Here is a 25,927-nt window from a genome sequence, read left to right as displayed (position 1 = left end):
CTATGACCGACACCCACCCCTCACAACCCAAGCGAAGAACCTTGGTATCATCAATAGCAATTTAAACATGCCTAAGCTAATGCGGTCGTCGCCGCATGCTTCTCTACACTGAAGATGCTAGGGAAGATTTTCAAATGGCACCCAAAAAACCATCACACCCAGGTCACACTTATGTTGGTCTACAGGTGCACACACTCTATCCTGGAATAAAAAAAAGTTCACCAGAAGGCTGCAGATCATTATCCAAAACTCGGTAGCCAGAATCATCCTCAATCTTGCACACCGCACTCACATCACAACACACTTGAAGGCGCTCCACTGGCGCCCCATTCACAAAGTACCACAATTCATACTCCTCACCCACCCTTTCAAGGCAATACATAACACTGGGCCAGCATACCACAAGAATCGCACCTGCTTTCAAAAACTTTCCAGACGTCTCCTCTCGTCTGGACTACTACTTGCACATATCCCACGCATACGGAAAACCAGATCCGGCGCTTCTACATCGCTCCTAAAGCATGGTATGAACTGCTGCTACACGTAAGAGCCTCCTCCTCACTTACTGAATTCGGCAAGAAGGTGAAGAAGACCTGGCTTTGAGTAGTCAAATTAGAACCTATGTTTGGCTAGACTCACACCTGCTTAGGGCCAAAATAAAAAAAAGTTCACCAGAAGGCTGCAGATCATTATTCAAAACTCGGTAGCCAGAATCATCCTCAATCTTGCACACCGCACTCACATCACAACACACTTGAAGGCGCTCCACTGGCGCCCCATTCACAAAGTACCACAATTCATACTCCTCACCCACCCTTTCAAGGCAATACATAACACTGGGCCAGCATACCACAAGAATCGCACCTGCTTTCAAAAACTTTCCAGACGTCTCCTCTCGTCTGGACTACTACTTGCACATATCCCACGCATACGGAAAACCAGATCCGGCGCTACTACATCGCTCCTAAAGCATGGTATGAACTGCTGCTACACGTAAGAGCCTCCTCCTCACTTACTGAATTCCGCAAGAAGGTGAAGAAGACCTGGCTTTGAGTAGTCAAATTAGAACCTTTGTTTGGCTAGACTCACACCTGCTTAGGGCCAGAATACCCTTCCGGGAGACAGTGCGCTCTACAAATCTGCATAGCACAAAATAGTGAGGCTGTCTAATTATGGCAGGTTGGGCAGAGGGAACTGTTGCATATGGCATAGAGCTCAATAAACCCCATCAATTCAGATTAAAAACCCAGAGATTAAAATTATGTTATGGTGACTTTTAGCTATACCACATCAACGTACGTTTTAAAACAAAATCCTGGAAATTCCCTAAAAAAAGCTGTACAGTTAAAGTACAGGTGTGGTTATGAATTGGAACCGGAAAAAACTGAAATACACAGATTATGGTTAAGATCACAATCTATAACTCCCACAACAGAAATGCAGACTATAGGTTGCACACATAGGGGCCGATTAGGATGGAGGATTTTCCGCCTCCTCTGGGCCGCCGGAAGCCACCTCCGGCCCGGAGGAGGCGGAAAATCCATTGCGGGCTCACCAAAGACCCACCGCCACATTACGATGGCTGGTGGGTCTTGGTTTCTGTCCGCTGCTTTTCCGCCGCGGTCGGATTACAACCGCGGCGGAAAAGCTCTCATTTGGCTGGCAGTGTCTATCAGACACCGCCGGCCAAATTAGGAAGCATTTGAAAACATGCTTTTCCGCGGCGGTTTTTCCGCCGTGGAAAAGCATGTGTACTTTTGATTTTGGGGGCCCGTTGCGGGCCCCCAGGGTGTTGGTGGGTGGGGGGTGCACATGGGGGGTACCTATGGTACCCCCCAGCATTTACATGCACAATGCGGCAGGCACCGCGCGGTGCCTGCCGCTTTGTGCATGTAAATGTTACACATGCACTTTTAACATTGCGGCGGGTGCTGCTTGAAGCAGCACCCGCCGCAATGTTAAATATCCAGGATGTGACCGCCAGGGTGGCGGTCACATCCTAATCGCACATGAGGGAACGCCGCAGCCCATGCGGACGTTCCCTCATACTCTGGGGTCGCGGACGGACTCAAGTCCGTCCGCGATCCTAATCGACCCCTAAATGTGGTATTTTATTTGTTTTAATTTGAAACCATTACTGAACTTTAACAGTGCTTTTTTCAAAGGCAATCACTATATATGTATAATCTCCACACCAATCCAGTGAATAGTTCCTTCTCAAGAAAGACACTGCGTCATGGCCTCCATACATAAACATGTTTTTTGCAACACAAAGTCCCAACACTCCTTTCTCACGGGCCCGTGAGAAAGGAGTGTCGTAACTCCAAAACGCGTCAGGACTTAGTTGCAATAAAACACGTTTATGTCTAGGGACCACGGCGCCAGAATTATTCACTGGATTTTTGTGGATAAATAAGGGGTGGAGACCCTGCTGTGTTACCCGCCATGACAAGAGACTTGGGTTGAAGCTATAGTTTTGGTGGAATATATATATAACCTAAGGACTGAAATAACCGAAATAAATGAGAATTTCTTTTAATTATAAGTGGAGTCCCTGTCCAGAAACTGGAGTTGGTGTGTGTGTGTGTGTGTGTGTGTATATGTGTATATATATATATATAGTGAAACACACTCGTTTCTTATCACGAAAGTAGACGGAACTCCGAGCTGTGATTTTAAAGATCATTTATTGGCAGACCCCCCTGCCCCCAAGAGAACAGACGCGTTTCACCGTTAAGGCTTCCTCAGTGTCAACCAGTGCATTGGAATAGACACCATTTTATCTCCACCCCTTTCTAGTAATAGAGAGAGGACTAAGGCGCCAAGTTCTTTGCGGCGGCCATCTTACAGTATGCTTTGATATAAAGACATCGAAAAAAAGACATTAAATTGATTATACAAGGAGAATGGGGTTGATAAAGTGCTTGTGCAATTAAAAACAATGTGGTACCCACCACATAAATTCATTATACATTTCATTATGTTGCATATCACACCACATTCGTTTAAGGGGGAACAAACAATCAGTTGCTTCTAGTTTTAAACAAGACTACACCTGTTCGCAATGGTGAGTTCACAAATTCCACATACATTGTATAATGACGATTGAATTCTTGTTTCACTTTTGTGTAATATAAGGCATTTTCATTGGTAGTACTCCCATTTCGAGATATAAATTATTTAATTAACAACATATTAATAGATTTCCCCTTATTAAAGTTTTCTTAGATTGTAATATGCAGTTGTTTTGCCGCCCTGAATGGGCATTTGTGGTTATATTCGTTTTTTCACCTCCTCTTGTCTCGCCCTGAATGGGCAAATATATCAATATAGTCATACATTAAAATCTGACAGTATTACGAGAGTGAGAGATGTTGTCATATTTTCTGCCTTTCTGCGTTTCGTTCAGATTTCATTATTCAAATTGTATTTAGAGGACCCCATTTTTTTCTTCCCTTTTTCTTTCTCTTTGGAGTCTGGATTTAGATTTCATTTCCAGTATCCAGACAGTTGGTCTATTCAAGGTGTACCCAAAGTTCCTCATCGTTATTCAACACCATAGGTTGCATGCTCTGGAGATCAATAATGTATTTAGATTCTAACGCCCTCAATGATCTAATTTTGTCCCCACCTGGTTCTTTTCTCTCTAGCTGATCTATGAGGAAGAAAGTCAATAGGTCCCTATTGCTATTATGGTGGGTTTCAAAGTGGCGTGCCACCGGATAGCTTTTATCTCCGTTTGTTATGGCACGCATGTGCTCTAAGATACGTTTTTTTGCCGGGTTGATGGTGCTCCCGATGTACCTCTTAGAGCATGGGCAAACCAGGCAATAAATTACAAATTCTGAATTACAATTCAGAAATTTAGTAATTGTTCCGGTGGGTCGTGGGTCATTGGGTCTCCCCTCATATTTGGTCCGCTTCTTGCGGTACTTGCAAGCCGTGCAGTGCATGCAAGGGAAAAAGCCTGGGATCAATTTCATTTTCGATGGTTTGGAGGGTTCCTCAAAATGACTTCTAGTCAGGTGGTCGCTGAGGGACTGACGTCTGTAAGTTACAGATGATTTGGGGGCTAACTTATTTTTTAGGACTATATCCGTTTTGAGGATATGCCAATTGTTGTTCAGGATTTGATCCAACTTGTTAGACCTCATGTTATAGGTGGTAATCATTCTTTTCACTGTCTCAGATTCAGTTGCTTTCTTTCTGTTCTTCAAGAGGTCCCTTCTGTCTGTGAGCTCTACTCTATTCGAGGCATCCTTTAGTGATGTTTTCGAATACCCTCTATCTAGGAATCTTGATACAGCTGCCTCTTGTGCCTGTGAGAAATCGCTATGGTCTGAGCAATTCCTCTTCAGGCGGAGCAATTCACCAAAAGGAATGTTTCTTATCATACTTTTGGGATGATGATTTGCCGCATGTAATACGGTATTGCCCGCTGTGGGTTTCCGATAGAGTTTCGTTTGTAGAGAGCTTCCCACTGTAAAGACATCTAGATCGAGATAGTGTACAGATCTGTCACTGATGGTACTCGTGAATCTTAGGTTGAGACTGTTGTCATGTAACGTTGCAACATATTCCTCAGCCGAGGATCTGTCACCTCGCCAAATGACTAACTGGTCATAAATGTATCTAGTCCCGATCATTATGTGATCCAACCATTTTTCGTTGGTCCCCCCCCAGGCCACGTGCTTCTCCCACCAGCCCACGAACAAGTTCGCGTAGCTCGGGACAGGCACGTGCCCATGGCGGTCCCTCTAGTCTGGCGGTACATCACACCTGCAAATAAAAAGATGTTATTATATAAGCAGAACTCCTTTGGAGAAGCATGCAATTATGTTGATAATATTGCATGCTCTTCTTCCCAAGAAACCATTTCACTGCTGAGAGTCCTTCTTGATGTCCAATACAGGTATATAAGTTGGCAACATCTAGGGTGATCAGAAGCATGTCTGATTCCCACTTGATGCCGTCTATTAACCTTAAGAAGTCTTGGGTGTCCCTTACATAGGAGGGCAGATCTCTCACAAAGGGGGACAAGTAGTTATCAATAAACCTGGATGTAGCTTCCATGAGGCTTCCTATTGAGGAGACAATAGGTCTCCCCGGGGGATTTTTGATGCCTTTGTGCACCTTAGGGAGGTGGTAGAATGTGGAAATTATTGGGTGCTCACAATATAAGTATTCAAATTCATCTTTATTGAGCATCCCTTCATCCCTCCACCCTTTTAATAGTGCGTGATAGTCCATCGTGCATTTTTCAAAATCCTTTCTGTTAATGATCGAGTAACAGTCTTTGTTTTGTAATTGTCTTAAAGCCTCTTGTTTATATTTGGTTTTACTGAAAATCACAATGTTCTGAGGGTTTAATTTCGATCGAGCTGTCCTCCTTCAGCGATTTGATGGCTTGCCATTCCATTCGCAAGATGTTGGAATTTCTTGTTAGTTCCATGTTTTTGGTTGTCATTTTTTCCAGATCCTGTAAGATAGCATCATTGAAGACATCAATGGCATCGTGTGTGACATGCGGTAAGAATCTTGATTTCTGTTTGAGATTACTTGGATCTCTTTTTTGCGTGATCTCTTCTCTCCTCAATGTTTCTATCGAGCTGGGTACTTCCTGTGTATATATATACACACACAGCCGTATAAATTATCCTTATATTTCAGTGAAAATATGTACATATAAGCGCACAAAAGACGTATATTAAAATGATTCTTTCCAACACTAACAAAACCGTAAGTGTTTCAGTGACTGCCTTACCCACGCATTGGGTTTTGTTGTTTAAGCCCTTCACCATAAGTGAGTGCATGCCATCTTTGCTCCGTAAAGACCCTCCCATCATTCATCAGGGACACAACTGATTTTTTAAAACAGCTACAAGAATTTGAATGGAACAATGAATATTTACTCATTGCATTAGATGTATCGAATTTATACACATCCATTCAACATGATGATGGGTTAAGAGCCTTGGAATTTTATTTAGGTTCTAGACCAATTGAATATTATGCACATACCAAGATGTTATTGGATCTTAGAAATTTCTGTCTGGATAACAATTATTTTTTGTTTAACCAGCAGGTATATTATCAGGTAAGAGGTGTAGCTATGGGGGCGAGCTTTTCCCCTAGCTACACCTGCTAACATATGGGATGATGGCCGAGAATGATTTTAACAACACAATATGCTGATATTATGACACAGAATATTGTGAAGTGGGCCCGTTATATAGATGATCTTTTTGTGGTGTGGCGTGGAGATAGAGGTAGTGCAGAAGAGTTTATCTCTTAATTGAATATCAATGAACTCAATATTCACTTTACCTACAGTATCAGTGATAAATACATTACCTTTCTAGATGTTGAGGTATTTGTTGCTGGAGGTATGCTGGAAACTAAACTCCATCAAAACCAACCGCCGGCAACACTATACTACATTTCCCTTTGGCGAAATGCTCAGAATCCGCAGAATATGCAGTAGGGAGGAAGACTTGTCAGAGGCACAGGAGGAGTGCAAAAAGAGATTCCTAGAAAGAGGCTACTCAATACGGGTAATAGATGATGCCATCAAACGCACAAGAGCATTATCACGTAATACTTTGATAAATAAACCACCACGAGATAACAATCAAACCCACAAAAGATCAGAACAATCAAGTGATAGTCCCAGACTTATCCTTACAATATAACAAACAAAAGGATAGTCTTTCCAGCAAACTGAGAAAGAATTGGCATCTAATTTTAAGTGACCCCATATTGGGTGAAAAGATGTCACGTACTCCTACGATTCAGAAAAGGGGGTGGTGATGAACAGAGTGTCTGAATTAAGCAGACCACTCTTACCCAGTCCAAAGATCAGGGCTTGATCCATCACCGTTTTTTAGCTCACTGCACCATCCCAGCTCAGAACCTGGCTACATGCAAATTAGTCTGTTCCTGTCCCAGTGCATGATGGGAACAGGGCAAACCAAACTACCAAGCCATTTCTTATACTGGGAAGGAAACAAGCTTCCGGGGACCGGTTTCTGGCATTTCAGCCGTCGTCGGCCCGGCTTGCTTGAATCCTGATGGTGCAATGAGCAAGGGACTCACATCTGAGTATACCCTTCCACGCTTATGGTGGACAAAATGATTCAGAAAAGGGGGTGGTGATGAACAGAGTGTCTGAATTAAGCAGACCACTCTTACCCAGTCCAAAGATCAGGGCTTGATCATCACCGTTTTTTAGCTCACTGCACCATCCCAGCTCAGAACCTGGCTACATGCAAATTAGTCTGTTCCTGTCCCAGTGCATGATGGGAACAGGGCAAACCAGCCGAGCTGGGATGGTGCAGTGAGCTAAATAACGGTGATGGATCAAGCCCTGATCTTCGGACTGGGTAAGAGTGGTCTGCTTAATTCAGACACTCTGTTCATCACCACCCCCTTTTCTGAAACGTACTCCTACGGTCACTTACAGAAGGCCCCCAGCACCAGAGACTTAGTGGTTAAAAACAGCCTGAGAGCAAAATTGCCAGTAACTGGCTTGCCAGCAGGAGGTTTTTTTTCAAATGTTCCAATTGTAGAGCTTGCAAGTATGGAATAAGTAAAACCTCTTTTATATCACCTTTTAAGGATAAGCCCTACATTATTGATAAGTGGCCAACCTGTAAATCGGAATTTGCAGTTTATGTGCTGAAGTGCGCTTTGGACGTTGGACAATACAGAGCTGCAAGTCCACAAGAGAGTGCTCCAGCACATAAGGGCCATCACCATTGAAGATCCGAATTACTCTGTGGCTCGTCATTACAGAGAGGTCCATGATAAAGATCTGGACAAACTGAAATACTATGTAATAGATACTGTACCACCACTCAAACGAGGAGGTAATAGGGAGGCCATTTTTAGACGTCTTGAGACCAAATACATTTTGGGATTGGATAGCAAGAGCTCGAATGGCCTAAATACAACTGAGGATCGACACACTTGGTTATGAGACCCATTTAACTAGGATTAGTTAAAACTCCATTTGGCCAGCTGAAAAAAGATTTCCTACATTTTTAGCTTTTAGGTATAAGTTATAGATGTATATATGACCTAATAGGATATATATTAGGTATTTCCTTCGCTGAGTCCCCTTCCTACGCACTTTGTTTCCCCATTTAGAGCTACCAGGGAGTTCCGATTCAGGCCTCCTATGGGAAGCTGATTAAAAAAAACTAATATGTTCACATTCATGCACTTTATGTATAGGGTTAGTTAAACACTACAGAGGCAGTACAACCTTTTGTTGAAGTTCTTAGCACGTTTTAACAAAATATTTAAACAGATTGTGGGAACAGCTAATTTTATCACTGTAGTATTTTTTAAGATACAGTGCAGGTGTAGAAAAAACATGGTATTCTTAGGCATGGTTTGCACAGGTGCAGCGGACCATTTAGGAGCGTTATTTGTACATCGTATTAATTGTTTACAGTATTTTACACATAATTAGTAAAAATTGTTAATATTAGGTATTTATTCTGATAGTATTGCGATGTTTGCACAGGATGACAAAAATAGGGCAAAGGTATTTATACCAATACTTTTGCACAGTTTGCATAAAATTATTACAACGGTCCTTATTAAAAGTTGTGTAAATTGTATAGACAGTATTGCGATTTTTGCACATCTTGCCGAAATTAAGGTTAACAATTGCACATGAATTTTAATGTGAAGTTATATGATTTTCTCACTGCGCCATTTTGCACATGCAAAAAAGTATGTTATATCTAATTACCTGTACCCTTGAAACGTAACAGTGATAAGGCTGTTGAGGAAAAAAACGGGCAGTCTGTTTTCAGTTGTTATTGCATTGGCACTTTAAATTGTGGGGGAAGTATGGGTACTTCATGTGATCAAGGCCTGTAGGGGCTGAAACGCGCCATGGCAGCTGGGCACATTTTCAAATAAAGAAATTGCACGAACTCAAGAGGTGTCCGTTCCTTTTCGGATTCCAGTGGCAGGGAATCGAGCAGAAGTGGTATGGTACACACACACACACACATATTAATATATATATGTTTGTTTTTTGCTGCCAATTAAATTTTCAAGCACAGCAACTCCTGGAGTGTCGTTGTACGTGTTTTCCTGATGGGAGAATGTTTGGATAAATATATATATATATATATATATATATACATGCAAAAAAATAAGCAGAGAACTCTGGGTAGTTCTCAAGTTTGGATGGAAAGCAGCTTCGGTATGGAGCATTCTCGACACCAGCGACACTCTAAGTTTGCTCACCTTAAATGTGTGCTTTTCTATCAAAGTCTTTAAGCATAGAATTAGGACAGTGCCATCCACGCCGATATAGAAAGGGACAACGTGTTTTACTATTTCTACAGCAAAGTTTTTACCTATAGGATTAGCACAGTGCTATCCTTGTCAAGCTGTAAAATGGCCACAGCTCTTTACCACTCCAGGCACAGTATTTCAGCTTTGGATTGGTAAATACCATCCAAGCCAACCTGAAATGAATAAAAGGAACTCCTGACACGTGTTTCTCTCTCATTAGAGCTCTTCAGAGAGGTACAGCTTTGTGCAGACACAAGGGAGCACCCAGTAGAAGTCAAAGAAATTCCCTTTCAGGCATAGAGTGACGCATAAATTATGCAAAAAAAGAAGCAGAGAACTCTTGGTAGTTCCCAAGTTTGGATGGAAAGCAGCTCCAGTATAGAGCATTCTCAACACAAGCAACACTAAGTTTGCTCACCTCAAATGTCAGCTTTTCTATCAACGTCTTCAAGCGTAGGATTAGGACAGTGTCTGGGGTTACTTTCATTCATTTCAGGTTGGCTTGGATGGGATTTACAAATCCAAAGCTGTAATACTGTGCCTGGAGTGGTAAAAGGTTTTACAGCTCAGCAAGGATAGCACTGTGCTAATCCTATGATTAAAAACTCTGCTGTAGAAATGGTAAAAGACTTTGTCCCTTTCTATCTCGGAGTGGATGGCACTGTCCTAATTGTACGCTAATCCTAACAAGTGCAAACATCCGGACCCAACACTAGATGGCGAGCTATGCACAGCATGTGATCTACAGCTCACGTCTCGAACATATTTTATATAACTTATAACTTAACTTAGCTTGTAGCATCTACAATAGAAACTGATCGTCGCTCAATTCCTACTAAGGAAAAGACCCGCTTCAAGGTGCCTGTGTAAGTCTACTAAAGATGTAATATGAACTCCCAAGGACTATAAGTCCTAACATGCAGTGGAGATCGAGCGCACTGAACGCAATACATCACAAGCACCAATAAAAATGAAGCCAGCCCCTGATGAGAGATAACTGATCTCGAAACGCGTAGGGAGTCTTTAATTATTCTTTGAATGCAGAGTCCATGGACACACTGTTGAGTGACTCACATATACATACACACACTAAAATATTATAAAAATTAAAAAGGTATGGGCTGTAAAATATAGAACCTAAAAAATTATTAAGCTTAGTTAAAATAAAATTAAAGCCATTTGATTCAAAATTACACATGTATGTTTATATGTATATATGTACTGTATACACACTCATATACATATATATATATATACAAATAAACATATACACACATATATATATATATACACACACATACACACACACACATATACATATACACACAAACATACATACACACACAAACATATATACACATATAAATATATAAACATATAGACACATATAAACATATATATATAGCTATATATCTATATCTATATATACACACACACACACACACACACACACACCCCTCCCAGCAAAGCTGCAACAAACGTACTCTTGATGATGGGGCTGCAATGTAGTGCTCCCAATCTACTGCATCATTATTGAATGTGAAGTATTTTCTAGCTACTTGAAATGACACAACTCTTACATATAATTAGTTTAGAATTGAGAACAAAATCTTGGGATACATGGATCGCAGCAAAAGAAATCGAAGACTATCAAATGACAGATCATATAAGAGAGAATAGCTCTATGCTATACGAGATATGTTTCTGTATGCAATGGATTATCGCTCAAAAGAACTGCATTCCAGGGCCTCTAATGGGATGTGCAAGTCACTTATAGACATGACGACGACGAGGGAAAAATGCTATTAGGCAGTTCATTGGAGATTGGAAGGCAGGGAGTCTGATTGCTGGGGGGGGGGATTGTGATTTGATGAAAAATTCAACTGCATAAATTCTAGAAAATTACTTTTTGCAATTCTTTTCAGAAGCAGGTAGTTAAACCAATATCTTATAAAATATATATATCTATATATACCTTGCGCTTGTATTTTTCTCAACATTTTTGCATCAGTATTCCCTAGTAATTCAAAGCTGCCAACATTAGGAGGTCGACCTTTCCGATGCCTCAGTCTTGATTCTTCACGTGCACGCAGCCTTTGTGGATTTGGTGGTCTTCCTCTGCGCCCTTCCATTGCCCTTATCCGGGGAATAACTTCCTCTTGATTTAGAAGACACCATTCCAAACCCTTTAGTAGACATATTTGACACATAAATAATAAAAATGCATAAACAGAATACGGTACCATGGGCCATTGATATTAAAGACGGACATAACTAAAATAGCCATTTAAAGGCATTAATTGCTAATAAACTCTTACACAAAAGGTTTTAAAGGCTACAATGTTGATTATCTTTCACAAAATGTCTTAAAGGCTTGAACTATACTCAAATCACTTAATTTACAAGTAATTTTGTTTTATCCACTCAGACACAAAGATCTTCTGACCTGTAAGTGTACAATTTATCACACTAGAACGAGCTGCAAAAGGGTGCAAAGAATACAACAATTTAAGGTACAGCCAAAGTATAAAACGTGCCAAATGTATCTTTGAAACTTAAGCATGAAAACTTAACATTTTAATTAAGAAACATGCCATGGTTCAGACTGAAAAGTAGTTGCTTAAATAATTGGTTACGAAACAATGACTGTAGTAAATGAAGCAGGTGAAGGGAATCAGACAGAAATAAAAGTATAAATATAATGGAAGGTTTGAAGGAGAATTTGTAACAGATCAAAGAATGAAGACAAGAAATGTGTACATGTTTTAAATGAAATACCGTCCGACAGTTATTTACCTTCTTTACTGTTGTTTGTTAATACTTTTTATATGCCACTGTTTTAATAAATACATTTGAGTGCATTTTCTGGATAATAAAGATCACACTAAAAGTATATTATCCTTCAACAATCAATCACAGAATATAAAATACATGTGTATCCCTGAAACTTGCTCTACAATACTGCTTTGGTTTACTTTTGTTAGACAAAGATTCCCACTCTTGGTAAATAACCTGCTAGGCTACAAACATCATTTATTTTAAGAAAAAATATAACATTTTGTGTTTATGTTTTAAAATTCCTCAGAGAGCTCCACAACAACTGAGATGCATGCATTGGTGCAAACAATTTATATTAGATAGCTCGAGATCCCTACTAAACTCACTCTAACAATATGAGAAATATGAAATGTTCAGATGTAAAAAAGAAGACCTACATTTAGAGCACATGAAAAATGAAGGTGTTGCACTCATCCTCAAAAACTATCAGTACGAAAAAGAAAAAACTATGGGAAGGACAATTTAGCCTAATTAGTGCCTACCTTTCATGTCAAGAGAATGGTTTGGTAAATAAAGAGTGTAGGATTAGAGATTTAAGCAAGGATTCGGCGATGAAAGGGGAAGTGGTGATCAATTATAGAAGAATTTTCACAACTGGGAAAGCGGGGACAGGGAGACCAAATATTTCATATAGCTTAAACATTGAATTTGTCAAGCCTTTACATTATCTTCCATTTGGTGCAAATATTCAGCTTTTGAACAGTGAATAAGCAAATCAAATATATTTAGATTATACTCAGAGTATGATATTGATATTTTAAATATTTCAAACTAAAGCTTAGCTGACTGCAGAACAGATTGAATTGAGTAAGACTAAATACCCATAGTGCAGCCTGACCAACAACCAGAACATCTATCCACTTCCAACAAAATTCCTTCCACGTAGAAATACTTCATCTCAGAGGTTTAGCTCTACAATTTCTAATCTCCAAGGCTCACACTTTAAAAACCATGGACATGATAATTATTTGAAAGAAAGTCCTGCTGAAGCAGAACCATTTTGAGATCCAAGAACCACGATTCGACTGAACATACTGAATAAGCATTACATCAGCTTAGCAAGCTTTGATCTTTCTCCTCATATAATAAAATATGCATGCAGGTTGGACTCAAAACCTGAGGCAAAGTGCTCTTTATCTGGGGAAGAGACGGGGGTCGTTTCCTAGATAAATGTAAAGAACACAAGTTGTTTTTGAGATAAGGATACCAGATTGTATGCTGTGGTTCCTATTTTGGCAGACGCCATTCTGATATTGGAAGTCTAACTATTCCTTCTGTCATCAGATCCTTTACCATGTATAAATGACTTTTTTTTAAAAGGTGTGTTTTACTTTTGAGAGGACATGTTTCTCCACAAGATCCCAGAGCTTAAGCTGAATGTCCCAACACAGTAGTTCAAAAAACAACCTGGAGTGAAGGCTTTGTCCTGGTGCATGATTGGTTAAAGGAGAGGCCACAGGACATCGTGTGAACAAAGTTCTTTAAACAAAAACAACTTGCAAATGTCCACACCCTACACTAGATAGTGTACAGACCATGTGTATCTACATCAGCACAAGCTAGGAGAATAACATAACCTAAAGTAAGTAGATTTCTTATGATCCAATAATCTTCCAGATTTGTTACTTTACAAAGAAGTCCCAAAGCAATATCTACTGCTGAAGTGGGAGAGAGTAGTACCAGTTAACCAAGGAAACAGTCATGCAACATACCTTGGGCAATGTACCCGTCTCTGCATACACGAGATGAGCGGCAGTAGTGCTTGGCCAAAGTATGTAAAGATGACCCATCTCAGCAACTAGGATGCCTTTGGAGAGGGCCACGGAGGCAGTCATGAGTTTAGTGGAGTGGGCATGAACACTTTCCAATCGGTCTTTTTTTGGCAGCCCATAGCAAACCTTGATACAGAAGATGACCCAGCAAAACATTTTGTTTTTGGCCACCATATTTCCTAATGGGCTCTGGCAAAGCTCACAAAGAGATGATCAACTACTCTGATCTGACAAGTGTAGTCAATGTAATAAGCCACAACAAATCTGGGATTTATTCATTTTATGAAGTTATGCCTTCTCCTTGGTTGTAAGTGGAAGAGAGAAGAAAAACAGAAGAGTAATAGATTAAGCCATATAAAATAAAGAAACCACCATAAGTAATATGGAAAGGCAGTTGCAAAAAAACAACTTATCTGGCTAGAAAACTGTAAAGGGTGGATAAATTGACAGGGTTTTAAGTTCTCACCAATGCACAGACTCTCTTCACGGTATGAAATTGAACAGAGTAACTGAGCATTGGCTCAAAGGGTGGTATTATCAAGAAAGACAAAACCAGGTTCACATCGTACGGAGGAACAAGAAATTAAGTGGGAGGGAACAAAAATAGCAAATTGTGCCAATAGTGACGATATACACTGGGAATGCTTATGCGGCTACAACACGAAGGCAAATAGCCCTAACCGGTCAACGTCACTTTACCATGCTTTCTGCCAGTCACTCATGATGTGCCCCATGATTCTTCTTTAAGCCCTACATTATTTAATGTTTATGTGACCCACTTGGCTGCTCTTATTCGCTTATTTGATTTCTCATTCATGAAGAATGCCTGACAATATACACATTTGTATCCACTTCTTCTCAGCATCAAGCTGGATCTCTGTCTCTTCTGGATGGTAGTTTGAGAGTTGGTTACAACTGTTCTTACTTCAGTTGGAAACCCTGGTTTCCACTTAGATCAGTATCAGTATTTCTTTAGCTCCTCCGCTTTCCAGGGTCTCTTCTTGCTTTCATTACTTATATTGCAAACACAAGATGATGGATGGAGTGCTGAAACTTTTCAAATACTCCCCCCAATCAAGAGATCTGGGATTAATCCATTGTTCTTTTGCGCACTGCTTCACACCAGTTTAGACCCAACCATATGCAAATCACTCTTGACCCTGCTCCTCATGGGAACAGTCCAGCCCAAACTGCTAGACCAGTTCCTGCCTGGAAACAAGTATTCTGGTCCCGGTTTCGGGGAATTGGAAGTATAAAGATCGGGAGGGATCCCGTCCGGTCCTGGTGACTTATTTCTGAACAGCCCAACAATGCCCTTCCTAAATTCAGATGAAAATACCAGGGCAGATTTCCTTTCACCCACTCCATTGGTTACACTTTTGTCAGGAGGGTACTTTAACATTTCCTCGAAATGGTGCACCCATTCATACTCTGTGATATGCGCCCCAAGGACATTAGCAGCTTCTACTGCCAAGTGGGGGCTATTTATAATGCTCCAAAACTTGGAACTTCTCTTTAAGATGCTTGCCTCAATAAGCTTGCTTCATGCCTCCACCTTTAGCAGAGCCTTACGTCTTGCTAGTTCGGCTTTGTAAAAACTTCGACAGGTCTTTACTGAGACTGGATCCCCCGGTCTATGGCCTAGTGCTTCCTTCAGCTTCCTTCAGCTTCCTGGAAGCACGAGAGCAATCAGGGTCAAACCATCTGGGGACCAAGTCAGAGAATCAGCGAACCAAGCCCCTAGGACATCACTTGGTTACACCTGCGGGCTATACAAATATCTAGCTCCTTCTGACACATACCAGATAATGACTCATAAAAGGAATCTAGGGCTATCTGTGCCCATTTTAACCTTCTAACCCCATATGTAGATTACAATACCCCCTTTATAGGCGCTAGTAGAGGCCAGCCAATTATAGTGCACAGAGGATTATGATCACTATATATATATATACTTGACTGAATAGAGAAATCTGAAATCAAATAAATAGAGGGGTTGAAACAAGGATAAAATAAATAAACGAGTCACATAAACCTTCCTGAATAAGAGGGGTTGATGACCTTCGGACCAGGGTTTAATTTACAGATGACCGGGGTAAGATAAAAAACTGTCACTAAGGCATTAAGGGAGTCTGCCTGGTTGTTATGCAAAAGTGAATTCACGCCATACGTTGGCAACCCAAATCTCTAAACCCCGTCCCCTTGGGTCCCAACACATATGAATATTCAAATCTACTGCAGTCATTAAGTTATTATAATTTAAAATACTTTGGTTTCTTAAAAAGGAGCCCAATGTAGATATATTGCAATCACCTGGAAGAGAGGAAGTAGCATTATAAAAATTTTAAAGCACCAATTTGCGCGACCTGCTACAAACTGACAGAACTTGCAGGCAAGAATTAGCTGTGGGCAACATGACAGCCCTGCATTGTGCTGCTAAAGAGACAAACAACCAAACCTCCCTCTGGTCTTCCTGACCTTGAAGGGATGGCAGGTACAAAAAAAAGGGCCTATATCCCTCCATACAAAAACTGTTCTCAGTGGCTCACGTTTCCTGTAAAGAGATCATATCAAACATTTGTATAGACAGAGTCCATACAGGATCTGAAAACGTATTTCCCAATAGAGCTATGTTCCCCGAAATAAATTTGCAGTCCTTCCCATCCGAGGAACCACAGCCTAACGGGACACGATCACTCTGGTTAGTGGGTCCTACTAACTCAGCAGGGACTGCGCCTAGCAATCAATCACAACTATCCAGGGAACTGTTGTATCTGAAATTTTATTCTTGCCCTCTCTGTGGAACTTTGTTATGATGTCATTCTACAGAATGTTAGGAGTCAAATCTTCACAGTTCATTGGGCGGAGCAGCCTGCTGGATGCTCCTGGTGGAGTCTATTGTACCATCTTGAATAAAGCTACTTGAAACTCATCATGCGTACCCGACTTAATCACTACAGGAACCCAGTGGTGCAAAGCTGTTAAATAGGAGTATATGGGTGGGCGTGGCTAGCAGCCACCGAGAATGGCCGCAGCCTGAGTGAGCTCCCGTGTCCCTGATCACTATCCTGATCCATCCTAGGCCATCCACGGCTGAAATCGTGCTGTGACTGATGTTTTGTTTCCTATTCCCCCAGAAGAAAATTCGGCAGGTGTCTGGTGCCGCATCTGTGAGCTTGGCGACCTTTTCCAGTTGTCCCGTGGCAACGGAAATGGCGGCTCCTTGAGGCAGGTCGAAGCAAATTGGGGCTGTGCAAAGAATCCAATTGAGGCCCCGGCAAGTGGCCATTTGAGCCGTCCAGTGTCTGTTGGCTACCACTTGGCTGGGATTGCTACCTTGGAGGCAGGGGGAGACTTCACAGCCGGGCCTCAGAGACTGAATATTGGGCCTGAGTCTCAGGCTGGGCCACACATGGGTGTTCTGGGGCAGACCGTCACGCCTAGTTTGGGCTCTATAAGGATAGCCTGCTGGCACTCCGGCTTTACACGTGGGTCCCAGGGAGTGGCATTTTTACTTAGGAAGATCCTTCCCTTCACCTTGACCGCGGTCAAAACAGACCTACAGGGCCGGTATGTGGCGGTATCAGGTACTGTGGAGGGGTGCCCCCTAAACCTCCTGAGTCTTTACATCCCCCCACCCTCCTGTCTCCGACACTTCGACATCTCACGCAGGTCCTTTACTCCCTCCTGCAGGGTCTCATGGTGGTCGGGGGAGACTTTAACGCTGTCATGCAGCCCCAACGTGACACGACAGGGGCTCTGTCCTTGGCCCGGATCACCTCCGCTAATACTCTGTCGAGCTGGGCTTCGGCTCTGGGGCTCTGTGATGTGTGGCGGTCTGGAACCCCAGCATGAGTCAATATACCCATACGTCGGCCTCCCACCATACCCACTCCCGCATTGACCTCCTTCTGCTGCCCCAGCCACGGACTGCCAATTGGTTTCTGGCGCCGCCATCCTACCCAGGGGACTGCCCGACCACTCTCCTGTCTCCCTCCGCCTTGGGTCCTCCCAGCAGGGTCCACGGGCGGTCTGGCGTCTGAATGCCTTGTTCCTGCAAGACTCCGTCCTGGTAGAGTCCCTTGGTCAGGAACTCAGCCACTACTTCTCTACCAACGAGGGCTCGGTCCCCTCACCGGGGATGCTGTGGGAGGCAGGCAAGGCCGTGATCCGTGGAGTGGCCAGGATTTTAGTCCACGCGAAAAGATCGGAACAGTTGGCCCAACTCGCACAGCTGGAATCCCGGGCGGCGCGGTTGGAAGCTGCGCACTCCTCTGACGGGCACTCTGACTCCTCCCGGCAACTAGCAGTAGTTCGCGAGGAGATCCATCAGATCTCGCTGGACTCGGCCAAAATGCTGTGGCGCTAGTCGGTGGCGCGGGTGCATAGGTGGGGGGACAAGGACAGCAAGCTCCTCCACAATTTGGTCTCTAATCCCAAAATCAACCGTATTATTCCGGAGGTCCGCTCGCACGACGGCACCATCCATGTGACTTCCGCGGCCATTGCACAAACTTTTGCACACTTCTATACGCGCCTCTATGCTGCTCGACCCTCGGATGTGCCTCTGGCTGCCCTGCTGGACGGGGCTGAAGCCCGACTGCCTTCTCTCCCCCAGGACACTGCAGAAGCTCTGGACCACCCCTTCACTTTGGAGGAGGTTCAGGATGCCATTTCCCTCCTGACGCCTGGTCCCGACTGGTACCCACAGGAATACTACGCTGCCTTTTGCGACATCTTGGCTCCCCAACTGCTTGACCTTTTCCGTCATGTAGCGGAGACAGGCTCCATCCCCCCCGAGTAGGACTTGGCCACGATAGTGGTTATCCCGAAGACTCAGCCGCCTTCTCTGAGCTGTGCGGACTACCGCCCGATCTCGTTGATCAACACAGAGATTAAGCTCTTTGCCACTGTCTTGCCCCAGAGGATCCGGCCTCTCCTGCAGGAGCTGATCCACCCCGACCAGTGCGGGTTCATGCCGGCTAGAGGTACCCGCCACTGCATCCGTCGCCTCCACTTGGCCCTGGCCCAACGTGCTCAACTGACCCCGTACCGGCCCTCCTTTTCCTTGACTTCAAAAAGGCCTAAGACACGGTGAACTGGGATTACCTGCAGGACGTGCTGGACCTGATGGGCTTCGGCCCCTCGTTCCGCCGCCTCATCAATATCCTCTATGCCAACCCCCAAGCCCGGGTACTTATTAATGGGGAGCTCTCCGTGGCCATCCTGATCCGCAGGGGCATTCGTCAGAGGTGACCCCTCTCGCCACTCCTGTTGGCTTTGGCGATGGAGCCCCTGGCGGCGCTCTTCCGGCGAGACCCCCTTATTCGGGGATGGACCTGGAATGAGAGCCACATGGACAAAATAGCTCTCTATGCAGACGACGTGCTTCTCTAACTGGTGGATCCAGCTGATTCAGGCCCCAGGCATGTCATCTCGGCCTTTGAGGAGGTCTCCAGACTTCGTCTCAAAGAGGACAAGTGCACCTTGGTCCCGCTGCACCCTTCCAGAGAATGCTATGACTGGCAGTCGACTATTCCCCTTCGGCGCCATTCGTTCAAGTACCTCGGGGTATGGGTGGCTCTCTTGCCGGAGGTTGAGTGGGCCCTGAACATAACCGCCCTTGGTCGTTCGAATGAAGGCAGATCTTAAGAGGTGGCAGGCTCTCCCCTTCAACCCCCTGGGTAGGAGTGCGCTCTTCAAAATGATGGTCCTCCCCAGTTTCCTTTATATACTGCACATCATCACCATCCCCCTCCCGCGCACTTGGTTCTGCAAACTTGACAGGGCCCTAACCCGTTGGGCGACCGCGCATATCCCTAGCCACAGCCGCATTCCCCCCTTTGATGGAGGTATGGGGGTGACCCACCTCCAACTTTATTACCGTGCCACTAAACTTATCGTCATCCACGACTGGTATGCGGGCGGCTGGTCCGACCCAGCCTATCGGGTGGAACTCAACGCAATGGACTTCCCACAGGTTCAGGCAAATCTGTACGGCAGTTCAGTGCCACAGTCAATGGACCCAGTCACCAGAACTGTATTCCTGGCCTGGCGTACTGCCCTGCGACACGTGGGGTGGGACCGGAAACTCACTCGGCAGACACCACTCAGGCATGGGAACTGGTTGCGGGAGGTCTCGTCCCCGAAGGGGTTCCGACGTTGGGACCTTATTGGAATCTCGGTGCTCGGGGATGTCTGGGTGGGGGACCATATCCGCTCATTTACAGACCTACAGCAACGCCACGCCCTCTCTCACGCCCAGCACTTTCGCTACCTACAACTACGCTATGCCCTCTACACGCATCTCTCCTCACCTGTCTCCCTTCCAGAGTTCAACCCGCTAGAGGCCCAGGTGATGATGGGGAATCTGGGCAGAGGAGTGTCCCGCATTTACTGCTCCCTGGTGAATAATGGCCCCCTTCCCTAGACCGGCTTCGTGCTCGCTGGGAGGGGTTGGTGGGCCCCTTGGAGGAGGCGGATTGGAGAGATGCCCTTATGGCGCCCAGAACCCTGACCGTGTTCTCCAAGCTGCGCCTGGTACAGATATACTACCTCCATGCGCATACCTCACTCCGGAACGGTTGTTCCATGCCCGACTGCGACCCTCTTTGGATTGCCAGAGATGTAGCATGGCCTCTGCGGATTTATGGTTCAATATGATACCACCATGATTTTCTGTTTTTCATATGTTCTACGCTATGCTGCAACCACTATGCAAGGTGTGGGGCTGGACTTGAATGGACTGACCCTATCTGTATCTTTTACTACCAATGACCTAATATATGTGCTAAATATTGAGCTGCAACCAATACATTTTGTTTGTTTATGTAAAATCAAAGTTGATTATCAAAAAAAAAAAAAAAGAAGGATAGCCTGACGTCTAGACCTAGCCGGCAGTATTGAATGTGAGCAGGCCCGGCGACAACATCACAATTGAGCAATTTACTGCAGTACAGCGAGAGGGGACCGCGGGGGACGACCTGGACCGTCTCACCCTGATGCACCTGAAGTGGAGTGGGCCCGTGGGTCGCAATTATATCACGCAAGTTCGAGGCGCTGATTCCTCCTGCTTCGTCCATTACGAGTGAAAGAGGGCTTTGTGAATCCTCTGGTCACAGCGAATAGACTTGGTTTGACTTTGCACCCAGTGCTGAAACGGAGGGCTGCATGAGGTGATGAGATGAGGCTGCTTCGTAAATACGGAGGTACAGTGTAACCTATCCTTGGAGGGGGTATTAAACCTCTGAGGCGGAAGCAGGGGGCATTGGCGACACCCGGAGGAGGTTGTATTCGGAGCTGCGCCGAGACAGGAGGTGGTTGCGGCTAGTGGAGAGGCCCAGCCTGGAGAAGACAAACTGGTAGCGACGGAAAGGAGACAGCTTAAGGGTAGTCGCACAGAAGTCCTGAGACTTTCATCAACGTGTTGCGGATACCCTGGTGTTGCCCAATACTCTCCCTTGGTGAGATACCTCCTGACTCGCATACATGGCGAAGGGTGGGAAGGGGCCTAATGCGAACGCTCAAAAGCAGCTGGCTAAGTTTGCCTGGTCTAAGGCAGGTGATAAAGGCAAACAGCCACAGATGGAGAAGGATGGGGGGGCAGCTGCTTTCAAACAACGAACGGAGCAAACCTTGCACGATGTTATGGCAGCAATCAATGGGGTGCGCGCTTCGCTGGACTCAGTTACGGTGGAGGTCTCTCTTATCAGGGCAGATTTACGAAAGATGGATGAGAAGGTCAAAGAGATTAAGACAGTCACGAGCGCCAGCGGCGGACCTCTATGTAGCATCTTAAGCCCAAGACTTTGTCCAGCTACTTTTCCATTGAAAGGGCCAACAGAGAGCCAGGAGTGAAAACGAAGCCGGGAGCATCCCCGAGGCCCCTTATAGCCCCAGTGATCAATTATCGAGATAGAGATATTATCCTGAAGACCGCAAGATCAACCCCCCACTGAAGATAGATAATTACGAGGTTGACTTCTTTCTTGACGTTACGCCCAAGGTCCAGGCCCAACGTTGCAGGTTTCAGGCGGTAAAGAGGGAACTGCGAGACCGCAAAGTAAAAAATGCAATGCTTTTCCCCGCAAAGCTGAGAGTGGAATCGGATGCAGATCGTGGTTCTTCGAGTCACTATAGGCAGTTTGGGAATGGATTGAAGCTTGGACCACTGTGGGGGGGTCACAGAAGGGACGGCTCTGGCAGGTCCGGCCAACACAGAGGTGCCCGGACAGAGGACACCAATAACGGAGGAAGAACCTCAGACACAGGAGCGGGAGTGACAACCCTTGGAGACTGTTGCTGAGAGAAATGGGGCATCACTGAAAGCGCAAGTATGGGGGAGGGGAATTGAGAGATAGGATTTGTGATGCCCATTAGTGCTCGAGATGTCAGATGGGATCTAATGCATAGACCGAGACTGCTGGGCTTAACTGATGTGATTTGAACGAGACTAGATAAATGAAAAAGTGGATGGCTATAATTCCAGATGGTTGTGATGTATACATATGGGGACGGGAGTTGACTAACCTCGTGCATTTTCAACATTTTAGGGGGGAGAGAGGCACTCTGCCATGGTTCTGAGTGGGTAGTTCTAAATCCACGGGCAGTGGAGCAGAAGGGGTTGGGGGGGTCGATTTTAAGGGGTTAGGAGGAGGGGGGAGTTTAACTGTTTATCATTTTATTGGTACATATGTGGTTTTGTGAAATTACTGCGCAAAGTGGCCATGCTGAAGCTTAGACGAACAAAGAAGAGTGTGATGTTGCGACTTTCTTCTCTGGTTGAATTGATCCGTATGTTAGGGAATGGGGTTACGAACGGCTATGGGGTGGGATAGGGATAGGATACTTTTTGTGTTAACCTGGAATGTTCATGGGGTGGGCGATAGGATCAAGAAAGAAATAGTGAAACAGTATCTGAAGCGACATGCCCCCGATGTGGGTTTGCTGCAAGAAACACACTTGGTGGAACAGAAGACTAAGGCTCTCACTAGATGGGGGTACAAGCTCCTGGTACACGCAGACTACACCACGGGGTCAAGGGGGACGGCAATCCTTGTTAAGAAAACGAATAGTTTCTTACCTGTCGGTGAAATTTTGCAGCTTGATGATCTTTCTGGATTCACTATGCTGTGCATATTCCGCGGTCTTGTCGTTGGGTCCGGATTCGTAGTCTTTTCTTTGGTTTTTTTTTCGTCACCCAGGTGGGCGTCGGCGTCACCCCTCCTTGGGTGTATTTCCGGTGACGTCGGCATGCTTCCTGCGGAAGCTCCCACCCTTGGGCGCCATCTTCGGATTCTTTTTTCCGTGTTTCTCTCGTCTCCGAAGTGATGGCAATGTTCTATGTAGGTGAAGTTATTAACCGCTTTGTACATAAAGGTCTTTCTACTCCTTTTTTTTTTTTTTTGGACCACCTCTTTCCTCTCCAGCCTCATCTTTCTGGCGGAGGTGGGTGGTTCGCTAGTGAATCCAGAAAGATCATCAAGCTGCAAAACTACACCGACAGGTAAGAAACTATTCGTTTTGCAGCGTGAATCTTTCTGGATTCACTATGCGGTGCATAGATTTTGTAGCGGTTTCTCATTTTTGTGGCGGCTGGGTGGAAGATGAGCTTTGGTTTTTGAATATGTGCTGGAGCACCCTTTGTCCGACCTGTGCTTCTTTGTTCATTTGAACATCCACGCAGTAGTGCTTCGTGAATGTGTGCACCGAAGCCCATGTTACCGCCAGGCATATGTCTTGTATGGGTGTATTAGCCTGGAAGGCTATCGTAGCACCTTTTTTCCTAGTGGAGTAGGAACGTGGCCCCTCTGCTAGTTCTTGCCCTGCCCGTCTGTGGCAGAGTTGGATTGTTTGCGCGATCCATCGTGCAATAGTGTTCTTGGTTACAGCCTTTCCCATGAAACTGTTGGCGAATGACACGAAGAACTGCTTTGTCTTCCTGTGTCCCTTCGTCCTCTCGATATAGTGCATGACCGCCCTTCTGACGTCTAAGGTGTGTAGGGCTCGCTCTGCGGTATTTGTTGGTTTTTGGAAAAAACTCGGTATCTGTATGGACAGGTTCATGTGGAATTTGGACACCACCTTTGGCAAGAAGTGTGGGTCAGTCCTCATCACAACCCTGTTATTGTGTATTTGTATGTATGGTTCCTGCAGCGTCAGCGCTTGAAGCTCGCTCACTCGGCGTAAGGACGTTATTGCAACCAAGAAAGCTGTCTTCATGGTCAGCATTTCTAGTGAGGCCTTGTGGAGTGGTTCAAAGGGCTCCTTCATGAGTTCCGTCAGGACTATGTTCAAGTTCCATGCTGGTGGCGGCACCCTCTTGGGTGATGCGATCCTCTTCGCTCCTTCTAGGAATCTCTTCACAACCTGTGACGTGACTCTTAAGGAGGACGAGCTGAGTTTTTTCTCCAGTAAGTGCGTGAGGTATTTTAGCACTGTGGAGTCCCTCTTCATTTTATTGTGAAGTCTTTCCTTCCTGCACCATATTGTGAATCTCTTCCACTTTGCCCCATAGCACTTCCGTGTGCTGTGTGCGAATTCTATGTCTTCAGGAGCCACGCCACCAGGCTCAGGCTCTCCGGCTCTGGGTGCAGTACTTCTCCGTTGTGCATGGAGAGCAGGTCCTTTCTTCTTCCGAATCTGTGGGGTGCACTCTGTGCCATCTCCATGATCTGCGAGTACCATGTCTGTCTGGCCCACTGTGGTGCGACCAGTATCAGGGTCATGTTGCTCGCTCTGCACTTGCTCAGTACTCTGTGTATCAGTGGTATCGGGGGAAAAGCGTAAGCAAATGTCCCGCACCAATCTATCCATAGGGCATTCCCAAGGGACCCCTCTTCGGGTTGTCTGGATGCGAAGCTTTGGCATTTGGCATTCTGGCGTGTTGCAAACAGGTCCACTGATGGCGTTCCCCACTTGTTGAACAACCACTTCGTCTCCTGAGCATTGAGCTCCAACTCGTGGGATGCCGATGTCTGTCTGCTGAGCCAGTCTACCTGAATGTTCTCCTTCCCCGGTAGGTGTATGGCCAGCAGGTCTATCCTGAGGGGGATGGCCCATCTCCATATCTCCTGCGCCAGCTTCGAAAGCATTGTTGACTGTGTTCCACCCGGCTTGTTGATGTAGAACATCGCTGTGGTGTTGTCTGTCTGCAGCAGCACCCTGTGCTTGTACAGTCTTGTTTGGAAGGCTTTCAGTGCCAGGAAGATTGTTTTCAAATCTAGATAATTGATGTGCTTTGTCGCATCTGTCGGTGTCCACAGACCCCTCACTTTGAGCTCTTCCATGTGAGCGCCCCATCCCTTCAGGGATGCGTCTGTGGTGATGGTCACTGTTGGTGTTGGGGGTGTAAGAGGCTTCCCCTTCGCTATGTTCTCCATGGTCCACCATGCCATTTCCTTCTGCACTGCGTGCGTCACAACCACTAGATCCTCCCAACTTCCTGAAGCTTGTGACCATTGTTCCTGGAGCAATTCTTGGATGGGTCTCATGTGAAGTCGTACATTTGGTACCAGATGGATGCATGATGCCATCATCCCCAAGATCTTGCTCGCAGTCCTCACTGTCCGAGCTTGTCCCTTCCGGTAGAGGCGAGTTTCCCTCACCAGGGCCCCTGCTCTCTTGTCGCTGGGGAACACCCTGCCCTGTAAGGTGTTGATCTGTGCCCCCAGGAAGATCTTTACCTGTTCCGGCTCCATTGACTATTTTTTCCAATGGATAGAGAACCCCAGGTTTATCAGCGTGCTCGTCACTATGTGCGTCTTTCTTGCATTTCTGGTACGAGTTTGCTTTCACTAACCAGTCGTCCAGGTAAGGATATACGTGTATTCCCTGCCTTCGTAGGTGCGCTGCGACTGCCGCGAGGCACTTTGTGAAGACCCTCGGTGCGGACTTTAGACCGAAGGCTAGTGTTGTGAACTGGTAGTGGCTTTCTCCGACTGTGAACCTGAGCATATGTTTGTGCTTTACGTTCATTGGTATGTGGAGATAGGCGTCCT

The 25,927-nt window shown here is 45.2% G+C and overlaps 1 protein-coding gene across 14 annotated transcripts in view; it reads right to left on the bottom strand.

Moving 5' to 3' along the window:
- Positions 1-25,927, bottom strand: part of BAZ2B (bromodomain adjacent to zinc finger domain 2B) — a 1,380,234-nt gene that overhangs the window by 759,992 nt on the left and 594,315 nt on the right. For all 14 annotated transcript variants that reach the window (XM_086956655.1, XM_086956643.1, XM_086956644.1 and 11 more), the window contains one exon: positions 11,294-11,504. In XM_086956655.1, coding sequence (XP_086812781.1) covers positions 11,294-11,504 — 211 coding nt within the window. The remainder of the gene's footprint in view (positions 1-11,293; positions 11,505-25,927) is intronic.

Source organism: Lissotriton vulgaris, chromosome 2_1, assembly GCF_964263255.1.
Source record: "Lissotriton vulgaris chromosome 2_1, aLisVul1.2, whole genome shotgun sequence".
Taxonomy (NCBI): Eukaryota; Metazoa; Chordata; class Amphibia; order Caudata; family Salamandridae; genus Lissotriton; species Lissotriton vulgaris.
The sequence above is the reverse complement of the archived record's forward strand: the minus strand, read 5'-3'. Positions and strand labels throughout refer to the sequence as shown.